The sequence below is a fragment of the Lathyrus oleraceus genome, chromosome 1 (genome assembly GCF_024323335.1).
Source record: "Lathyrus oleraceus cultivar Zhongwan6 chromosome 1, CAAS_Psat_ZW6_1.0, whole genome shotgun sequence".
In the NCBI taxonomy this organism is placed as follows: Eukaryota; Viridiplantae; Streptophyta; class Magnoliopsida; order Fabales; family Fabaceae; genus Lathyrus; species Lathyrus oleraceus.
In genome coordinates this window covers 158,474,859-158,485,914 of record NC_066579.1, presented here as the reverse complement: position 1 = coordinate 158,485,914, position 11,056 = coordinate 158,474,859, and the positions used below count along the sequence as shown (strand labels likewise).

The window sequence follows — 11,056 nt, the reverse complement described above, 5'->3', positions numbered from 1 at the left end:
TACATTGTGGATGTCCAAATTCCTCCCCCAGAACCAGAGCTAGTGTATGCATCCGCGAAATAAGTAGATGCATTGAAAGCAACTATCACATAGTTAACCAAAGAGAACAAAGACTTGCGATCGAAGCTCCATGCATTGGATAGAGAGCATGCTAAGTTGAAAAGAAAGAGTGAAGAGGATATTTAGCTCTTATCATAAAGTAGAAAGAAGGTGAAATTTGAGGAGAACCTCAAAGATAAATACCAAGATGGTTTAGCTCAAGCAGATATGAGGCTAACTTCTCTCTGAAAACTGTTAAAGCAGACAGAAAAGGAGTGAGGTAACAACATCGTTGGTTCGAGTTGGATGTCAAAGAGAAGGAGTTATTGAGAGATGAATCCAACCTGGAGATTCAGAAACTCAAGATTTCCCTCCGTGATGCCAATGCCAAGGTAGAGGTGGAACGTCGTCTCAAAGAGGAAGCAATCAGGGTTTCCTACATCACCCCTCAAGTCTGGAGAGAGAAATGTCACAAAGTTGAGATTTCCATTTCGAGTGCCAAAGAATGGAGAGATCGTTTTTATGCTTTGAAGAATGACAGTTTGGGATGGCTTAGCAAGAAGGCTCAAATGAATAGTCTTCTTGATACTTATGTCGGATCTATCAACTTGTTGCAACCTGTTGCCGTTATGTTCTGATCCAAGTATGATTGTTTGGTGAGGTTCTGCAATGAGTTAACCAAGGAAGTTCCTTGGAAGCTAGATGATGCTTCAGAGGATGCTAATGAAAAAACCACTCCCCACTCTATACTTCGATTTATTTACCTTTGTGATCGAATGATGAAGAAGTTCAAAGTTGAATTGAAGGAGTTAAAGGAGCAGAAAGTAAAGCATGACATCTGACCAAGACCTTAATGTTTTCCTTTTTCATGTTTTGAATTACTTTAGTATACCTCTTTGTAATTTTAATATCAAATTCACGAGTAAAATGCTTGACTTGTCTTGAATTCGGTATTCTTACTTTATCTGCCATTTTATGATATTTACTGTCACATTATGAATCATATAAGGTTTCTCTGAGAATGAAAACAAAAATAAGCATAGATCATGCATCAATCATAAGCATGCATCATGCATCAATCAAATATTCATGCATATGTATCCAAACAAGGCCTCACATCACCTCCCATTTTTGAACATCTAGCTGATTACCCGACATCCTTTCAAGCAAGAAGTATGTCTCGAGTTACCATGGACAAGTTGCTGGAAAGTCACGAAGCTTTGAGCTTGTAACTCAACAAACTGAAGATTCAGTTTAGTCGTGCCTTGGATATCATGAATGTATTATTGAGCTATCATAGGCCAATTATTGGACCATAAGTGATCACCCCTGTGAACGTTCCTGACTTTACTCCACATCAGAAGTTACCTCATGGACACCATCCATAACCTGGATCTTCAAAGCCTCCACGTCAACAATCATTTCCTGTTCCCCGACCAAGGCAAAACAACCCAGTGCTAAACCCATATCCAAATCAGCAGTAGAACTACTATCAGTAGGGTAGACAAGGACCAAAGAGGCCTCCTAGGAAGTTTGACCCAGTTCCCATGCCATATGGTCATCTTCTAGATCATTTGTTAAGGGATTCATTGGTTCTAGTAAGAGGAGCTAAGCCCCCTCCAACACCTCTTCCTCCTGGGTATGACATGAATGTTAGTTGTGAGTACCACTCTGGAATGCTAGGGCACTCGATCGAGAATTGCAATGTCTTCAAGCACAAAGTACAAGACTTGATTGACTCGAAAGCTATATCATTCAAACCAATTGCTCCAAATGTAATGAACAACCCCATGCAGGCAAGCACATCTGCAGTGCCATGATCAATTCAAGTAGAAGTCAAGGTAGATCCAAAAAAGTTCCATCTGTAGGACTACTCCATCAGCTTCTGCAAGCACCAAGACCCTAAGGCGTGGGAGGAATAAGGTTAATCACTCCAGCAATCATTAGTTTGTTCAATAATTTTCATGTGTAGTTTTTCTTGCTTGTCATTTGTAACATTCACTTGTAATAAACTCGTTTGTTTTTTAATAATAATAAAATTGAAATAAATATGCATGTTTTGAATAAATCCATTCGTGTTCACTCATACTTTATTTCATTAGTATCAAAATTTTGGTAAGCGAAATCAAAAGGAGAATCACGAAATTGAAAACATGAAATCACTGCACGTATGCTGTTGAATAGAATCTTGTTGACGATGTAAGGCATTGTTTCAATCCCCAAACACCGGAGTTACGAGGAAGATGATCCCTAGTTAACCCCTTCGAGCCAAGGAGTAGGAGTTTATTTCTATATATAAGACCCTCAATCTCAACCCGGGGCAAGGTAGTCGTCAGTTAGTTTGACCAGGAATTACAACTTCAAAAGAGGAGTATCCTATCTGAGGATCAACCATATCTTATCCCTCATGAGAGGTCGGAAATTACAAATCCATAATGGTTGTCGCTCGCCAACATAGACTCGAGGCAGTCATAACCTCCTTCCAATCAATCGAACAAATGTCACACGATTTGTTCCATCAATAAAATCAAAAGAAATAAAGCCCGCTAAGTCGAAAACTTGAGAACAAGCGACTTAAGCAAAAATTAGGGCATCCATGTGGATTGCAAATCTGAGTCAATCCAGCAAAGGTAGGGAAATACAAAATAACAAATCAACAAAGAGGAATAAAAAAATAAAATCCTCAGCAAGAAAAAAAATGTGTGGCTACAAACCAAACAGAAGGTGCATGACTGCCACTTCGAAAAACCTCGTAGGTTCATTCTCACCCCAAAATCCCTTTTGGAAGAAGAGCGCTTGTATCAAACTAGTTGAACGTAGGACTGTAGAACATCAAGAAGAATGGGTGGGTTAGAATAAGTTCTGAGCCATAAATCTTAATTTTCTTTTGAAAACCGCGAACCATGCCATGTTACAACCCTTAAAAGACCTAATTGAAGCATGGTTTATTTCGAAAGCATATTATGGTCAGTAAAATTGTGTTAAAACTGACTCCCTAATTATTTGCTTATCATTTGTGTTTGTATCGATATGGCATTCTTATTAGTGATTCATTCACTATATGTCATAATTCCAATGATCAATATTGGATTTCAGAACTAGCATAAACATGACATTAGAATTATCATTTCTGAAATGAACTCGTTTGACTCGTGAGTAAGCATCTGACATTAAAAAATCTTATACAATGAACATGAATTGAAGAGCTTGATGATATCAAAAGTGTAGAACGCCTGAGATCTCCGTTGAGCAGGGGAAAGCCACTTATTTTGATCACACCAGATCAGAATGTCTGAAGACTGTTGAGTAGAAAGACAAGCCGCTTCAAGATTCGATCAATATGGTGCAGTCACATCGAGAAATCTCTACAAGATTCAGGTAATCTGAGGCAGTCACGTCGAAAAATCTCTACAAAATTTAGTTAATCAGATGCAGTCACGTCGAGAAATATCTACAAGATTCAGTCAATCTGAGGCAGTCACGTTGAGAAATCTTTAAAAGATTAAGTCAATCTAAGGTTGTCACGTCGAGAAATATCTATAAGATTCAGTCAACCTGAGGCAGTTACGTCGAGAAATCTCTACCAGATTCAGTCAATGTGAGGTAGTTACGTCGAGATTAGGTAAATATCTCCTAAGACCTGTTATTTAGGGGCATTCCCTCAAATATCAGCCAGACCGAGGCAAAGTTACTTTAAGGCTCGTACTGGGGCAGACCACCCCAAGAGCAGAAGAAGTCAATCTCCCCGAGATGGTTAATCAGAGGAATGCAGTTCCAATACATTGGGGCAGGTTAGATTGAGATAATCTACGACAAAATTGCTTCATGACTTGTGACTAGGGAAATCCGCGCAGATACCTAACAGACGGGGGAAAGACCGTCCAAAAGGAGGAAGGTCATCTCCCTTCTTGCAAAGGTTTTTTAGATCAAGCTAGGGGAATTAGAATATCCAGCTCAAATTTCATTCTCTAACAGTATACAGATGTTGGGAAGTCATGTTAGCCCACACCCCAAAAAATAGGAGCCTTGCAACCCAATCAATTTTTTCTCAGTATTCATTACATCATACCCAAGATTGGGTGATCCGTAGACCCTCATATAATTGCATAAACTTGTCATGAATAATTCATGTCATACCATTCATGCTTATCATTCGGTATAACCTGAAGTTCTCTAATAAGAAAGAAGTAATCCTAAAACTCTCTTGGCACTACTTAATAGCCCATTTCCGTTGGCACCTCTCTTGAATCCAACCCTGTGGATAAATCTTTTTTCAATACCCTCACAAAGCTCAAATCCAGTCGGGAAAATCATTTGTAAGCCTAGTTCCAGTCGGGAAAATCATTTGTAAGCCCAGTTTCGTTGGCCAAAGCACCCCCGGAGTCCCGTTCTGTTGATAACCTTCATCTTCTACCCATCAAGCCCAAGTTTCATATTTAGCCCTTCTACCCATTAAGCCCAAACTCTGTGTTGGCCTCGCCTCCCATTTCCCTAGTAGTTTCAAATATACATATTATCATACCTTCATGTGTGTCTTTGCAATTTGAATTATGTTTGACCAATCCTCTTTATCCATCAAGTCCAAACTGCACGTTGGGCTTTCCTCACCTTTTCCTAGTGCTGACAAACATACATATTATCATACCTTCATGTGTGTCTTTGAAAATTTGAGTATGTTTAATTAGTACATCTGTATGAGCCCAGACTTGGTATTGGCCCCTCTTGACCTTTTCTCGACACAGTCGAACATAAACACTATTAGACCTTCATGTGTATCTTTGTAAATTTGAATGTGTTCGACTAGTGCCTCAGCAAGCCCAAACTCTGTGTTGCTCTCTCCTTGCTATTTTTCCCAGTACTATCAAACACAAATACTATCATACTATTAGCTGACCAATTTTGGCCAGAGAAGGAAGCCAGTTCGACTAAGGAACTTGTCGGAGCATCCTCGACAGGATGGTGGACGCGTCTATAGGTCGACATTTACAAGCCTCAGTCGAAGTCAAAGTGCTTGAATGGTGAAGGCAGTCGTGGGCAATTAAAGAACGTGGGTAGTTATTTACCAACATGGGGGGAGTAGACTGACACGTGGCATCACAAGATGTTTTTGTAACCTCCAGACGGTTTACTTTCAATTAGTATTTAAGTCAGTGTTATGGGAGATTCTAGAGGTGGCATTTTGAACATTTGCAGTAGGAGTAAAACTTGAAGTACCAAAGTGTTTACGAGAAAAGAGTCAATCTCCTCACAAAAATGTACTTTGCCTCCATTTTATATTCATAAGTTATTTAATCTTACCAAATTTACCTTTGTTTCTTGCTTTACCATTTATACATTCCCTTTTCGCCTTACTTTTATCACGCTCCTAACTCATCAAGAGTTACCTTTACACGTTTTAAACCTTTCAAAGACATTGTTTACCAAAACACCATATGCTCAAACACTAAGTCCAGGACTTTGTAGTTGGTCCTTCAAGTAACCCTCTTATAGGAAGGCTAGAGATTGTTGACGAACCAAAAAATTGGCACACATGGTAGGACCTCGACAATGTTAAGTGTATGCGATTGCATAGTAGAAAAATGATGTCTCCTAGACCCCACGAAGAAACGTCTTCGGCGGTAGATAAACCGACACCCCAGGCTATTGATATTGGCTCTAGCATGGCATCGACAGTGTTTGTAGGGCCGATTCTAACGCCGTGTCAGTAACAAACACCAACACCAACAACCATGGGAACTATTGGGCAACATATGCCCAGTTTCATGGTCCCCAGGGTTTCCTCCCATGCACTGCTTGTTTAACGTCTTTAGCTTGACGATTAGAGACTCATATTTAAGAAGTAGGGACAGGTGGATCAATCAGAGTGTGGTAAGAGTAATTTGTAGGGATGTCACCTCCTTGATTGTGCTTTAGCCTTTGCCCATTTACTATGAAGGGATTACAAGAGTGGTTCTTGATTTCCACTGCTCCAGACTTTAGGATCTTTGAGACCTCGTAAGGGCCAATCCATCTTGAGCGAAGCTTACCAGGAAAAATTCGTAACCTGGAGTTAAAAAGGAGAACAAGATCTCCTATGTTGAAATCCTTTTTAACAATTCTCTTGTCATGCCACGCTTTGGTTATTTCTTTATATATGATGGCACTTTCATAAGCATTGCGACATAGTTCTTCTAATTAATGAATGTCTAGAATGCGTTTTTCACCAGCTGCTAGGTAATCCAAATTTAGGCTTTGTGTTCTAGCCCAAAAGGTAAGTGAAAATATTTTCTATGAACTAATTGATACGGGGTGGCTCCTATAGGGGTTTTATAAGCGGTTTTATAGGCCCATAATGCTTAACTCCATATTTATCTAAAATTTTATCAAAAACTTTGGATATGAAATATGATCCACCGTCACTTATAACAAGGCGCAGTACTCCAAATCTAGGGAATATGTTATTTTTGAATAACTTAATGACTACTCGTGTGTCATTTGTAGGTGAGGCTATAGCCTCAATCCATTTAGACAAGTAGTCAACAACTACTAAGATATATTTATTTCCTATTGATGATGGAAAAGGTCCCATAAAGTCAATCCCCCAAACATCGAAGATTTCTATTTCTTTTGGATATTTCTTAAAGGCATTTCTTCACTTCTTGAGACGTTCCCAGTACGTTGGCACCGATCACATCTGACAATGTAAGCATGAACATCGCGCCATAATGTTGGCCAGTAAAGGCGGACTTGGAGAATTTTAGCGCATGTCTTAGATGTGCCTGCATGTCCACCATAAGGTGCGGAGTGACAATGTTTTATGATGTTTTCTACTTCTTCTTCAGGGACACAACAACCAAAAATGCCGTATGTCCCTTTTTTGAAAAGGAGTGATTCGTCCCAATAAAAATATCTTACATCACTGAAGAATTTCATCTTCTGTTGGTAGTTAAGGTCGGGGGTATGATATCGGCAACTAGGTAATTAACAAAGTCAGTGTACCAAGGTATGTCGGTCACTGCTAAAGTTCTTTCAATCTTCCAATCCATTGGAAAATCGGAGTCATCATCCTGAATGGTTTCGATTTTAGCCATAAGTCTATCATAGGTAAAATCGTCATTTATAGGCACTAGGTCTGGTTTTAAATATTCAAGCCTAGAAAGGTGGTCAACAACTACATTTTCCGTGTCCTTCTTATCTTGAATATCCAGGTCAAACTCTTGCAATAAAAGGACCCATCGAAGTAACCTAGGTTTAGTGTCCTTCTTACTTTTTAGGTATCGAATAGCTGCATGATCTGTATAAACTATAATTTTAGCTCCGACCAGATAAGATCAAAATTTATCAATAGCAAAAACAACAACGAGGAGTTCTTCCTCGGTTGTTGCATAGTTAAGTTGGGAGGAATCCAGGGTTCTACTGTCATAGTAAATTACATGTAATTTCTTGTCTTTTATTTTCCCTAGAACAACACCCAACAACGTAATCTCTAGCATCACACATGATTTCGAAAGGTTGGTTCCAATTTGAAGGTTGCATAATAGGTGCGAAAATCAGTGCTTGTTTCAAAAGGTTGAATGCTTTAATACATTATTCGTCGAAAATAAACTCAACATCTTTCATTAGAAGGCTAGTCAGAGGTTTGGTTATTTTAGAGAAGTCTTTAATAAAGCGTCGATAGAAACCGGCGTGTCCAAGAAAGCTTCGGACTTCCCTAATGGTCTTAGGTGGTTTTAGGTTTTCTATAACCTCTATTTTGGCTTTATCAACCTCAATGCCCTTTTAAGAGACTATGTGTCATAATATTATTCCTTCGGTAACCATAAAGTGACATTTTTCCCAGTTTAGCACAAAGTTTGCTTTCACGCATCTTTCTAGAATTTTCTCAAGGTTAGTTAGACAATTTTCAAAATTGAATCCGCATACCCAGAAATCATCCATAATCTCATCTAGGAAATTTGTGAAGATTGACATCATACAGCGTTGGAAGGTGGTCGGGGCATTGCAAAGTCCAAAAGGCATTCGTCTATAGGCAAATGTTTCGTAAGTACATGTAAAGGTTGTTTTCTCTTGATCTTCAGGGTGAATAGGGATTTGGAAAATCCCGAGTATCCATCTAAATAGAAAAAGTAAGAGTGTCTAGCTAGACGCTCAAGCATTTGATTTATGAATGGGAGAGGGAAATGATCTTTCCTAGTTACCTTATTTAGTTTTCTGTAATTGATGCACATACGCCAACCACTTTATACACGCTTAGCTACATGCTCTCCTTTCTCATTTTCCACAACTGTTACACCTCCTTTTTTAGGTACCACATGTAGAGGGCTCACCCACTTACTATCTGAAATTTGATAAATTATACCAGCCTCTAGTAGTTTTAGTACTTCTTTCTTAACCACATCGCTCATTATAGGGTTTAGCCTTCGTTGATGTTCTCTGGAAGGTTTAGAATCTTCCTCCATCAAGATCCATTGCATACACAGGGATGGGATTATCCCTTTGAGATCAGATATGTTATATCCAAAAGGTGAGGGATACTTTCGCATGATATCTAAAAGTTGGTTTGTTTCATCTCCATTCAAGGTGGCGCTCACTATAATGGGGTGATTTAGTTCTTCATCTAAAAACTCATATCTTAGATTCTTGGGTAGCTCCTTAAGTTCTATAGATGGTTTTTTAGGACATGGAATATGGTTTGGGGTAAGTGCTAAGCATTCATAAAGGTTGTCATCTATGTAAGGCTCCATTCCAAATCCATTGTCTTCCATCATGGGAGTCGAGGGAAATTTCATTGTCTATGGATGTCTTTCTTGATCTAGGTCCCTTATGCATTCATCAATGATATCGATGCCATAACATGAATCCTCTATGGTTGGTGCCATTAGGAATTTGGAAAGTATAAATTCTATCTTTTCATCACCTACTTCAAAAGTTAATTTTCCTATTTTAACATCTACTATGGCTCCCGCTGTTGATAAGAAAGGTCTACCAAGGAGGATTGGGATTTCGTCTTCTTCTTTAATGTCCATTACCATGAAATCTATTGGGATATAAAGTTGGCCAATTCTAACTAGAATTTCTTCTAATATGCCTACTGGATATTTTACAGATCTATCAGTTAATTGAAGAGACATCTTAGTCGGTTGCAATTCTCCTAGGTTTAGCCTTCTACAAACTGCTAAAGGCATCAAGCTTACGCTTGCTCCCAAGTCTAGGGACGATTTGTCTATAACATGATTCCCTAAAATACAAGGTATGGAAAAGCTTCCAGGGTCTTTCTCCTTCTTAGCAAGTTTATTCTCAGCAATGGAGTTACACTCTAAAGGTTTGGTATCATCAAGCCTACGTTTGTTGGTCAAGATGTCTTTAAGGAATTTAGCATAAGATGGCATCTAGGTGATGGCTTCGGTGAATGAGATTTCTACGTGGAGTTTCTCAACCACCTTTATAAACTTTCTATATTGGTTATCAATTTTTGTCTGTTTAAGTCCTTGCGGATATGGAATTGGTGGTTTATAAGGAGAGGGAGGAACATAAACTTTATCTTTATCTTCTCCCTTATCTTTCACTTCCTGGTCTTTTTGTCCCTCTAGTTCCTCTACTTCATCTGTAGACACAAAATTTTTCTTAGAAGCCTCTAGTTCACTCAAGACTGGTTTTACAGGTTCGTCATAAGTGGTCTCACTTTGTAGGGTAACATCGTTAGCTTTCCCTCGGGGGTTGGGTTGAGGTAGTCCAGGAAATTGCCCTTCATGTGTGGCCTGGGGGGCTTGTTCTTGTGCTATTTATGAGATTTGGGTTTCAAGCATCTTATTGTGAGTGATTATCAAATCAACCTTAGTTCCTAATTGTGTGATCAGTTTATTTATATGAATATCTTGGTTCAAGAACTCTTTATTTTGTTGAGTTTGGGCCGAAATGAAGTTCTCCATGATTTTCTCAGGGTTTGGCTTTTGAGGAACAACCTGCATAGGTTGGATTGGTCTTTGAGCTTGAAAACCTGGTGGTCTTTGAGGTGTAGAGTTTTGAATAGGGTTATTGTTTTTATAAGAGAAGTTTGGGTGACTCCTCCATCCAGGGTTGTAAGTGTTTGAAAACAGGTTTCCTTGGACATAATTGACCTGGTCTGAGTTTGATTCAGTTATCAGATTGCATTCTGGTGCAAGATGTCCTTTGGTTCCACAGATTTCACAATCTATAGCTACTGCAGTTGTAGGATTTGCAGACATATGTTCAACCATCAGGGCTAAAGCGTCCATTTTAGATTTCATCATGTCCATACAATTTACCTCATGTATTCCTCCTTTGGTCTCCCTTTTCTCCACTGATGCTCATTCTGACTCCCATTGTAATGGTTTTGTGCCATATCTTCGATGAGAGTGCAAGCGTCGAGGTAAGGTTTGTTCATCAGAGCACCATCGGTGGAAACTTCGACGAACATCTTTGTGTTGTAGTGAAGTCCATTATAAAAGGTGTGAATAATCAGCCATTGTTCTAGGCCATGGTGTGGACAAGCTCTTAGTAGTTCTTTATATCTTTCCCAAGCTTCAAAAAGTGATTCACCCTGACTTTGAATGAATTTGGTTATTTGGTTTCGAAGGACATTGGTCTTACTCGGGGGAAAATATCTTGCTAGGAACACTCTCCTGAGGTTTTCCCAAGTAGTTATCGAGTTATCCGGGAGGGAATCTAACCAAGACCGTGCTCTATCTCTGAGGGAAAACGGGAATAGTCTTAGACGAATTGCCTCAGGCGAAGCACCGTTGGTCTTGAACCTATCAACTAATGGGATAAATACTTTTAAATGCTGATTTGGGTTTTTTGTAGTGAGACCTGCGTATTGATTTTGTTGTACTAATTTTAATAAAGAGGGTTTTAATTCGAAATTATTAGCAAGAGCATCCGGGTTTACTATACTAAAATTGGGTTCTTCGTTAGAAGGTTGGGAAAAATCCTTAAGTGGTCTTCGGTTTTGATCTCCGGGCATTGCTCTCTTAATTCTTTGGAGAAAACAACATACGCGAGCGTATCACTCTGGTTC

At 39.1% G+C, this 11,056-nt stretch overlaps 1 protein-coding gene and 1 non-coding gene across 2 annotated transcripts; one reads left to right on the top strand and one right to left on the bottom strand.

Annotated features, from left to right (window-relative positions):
* Window positions 1-8,810: 8,810 nt before the first annotated feature.
* Window positions 8,811-9,407, bottom strand: LOC127096900 (uncharacterized). Its single transcript, XM_051035436.1, has one exon. The coding sequence runs from the start codon at window positions 9,405-9,407 to the stop codon at window positions 8,811-8,813; it is 597 nt and encodes a 198-aa protein (XP_050891393.1).
* Window positions 9,408-10,511: 1,104 nt separating this feature from the next.
* LOC127116709 (small nucleolar RNA R71) lies at window positions 10,512-10,618 on the top strand. Its single transcript, XR_007801505.1, has one exon. It is a non-coding gene; the product is annotated as a small nucleolar RNA R71 (small nucleolar RNA).
* Window positions 10,619-11,056: the final 438 nt, after the last annotated feature.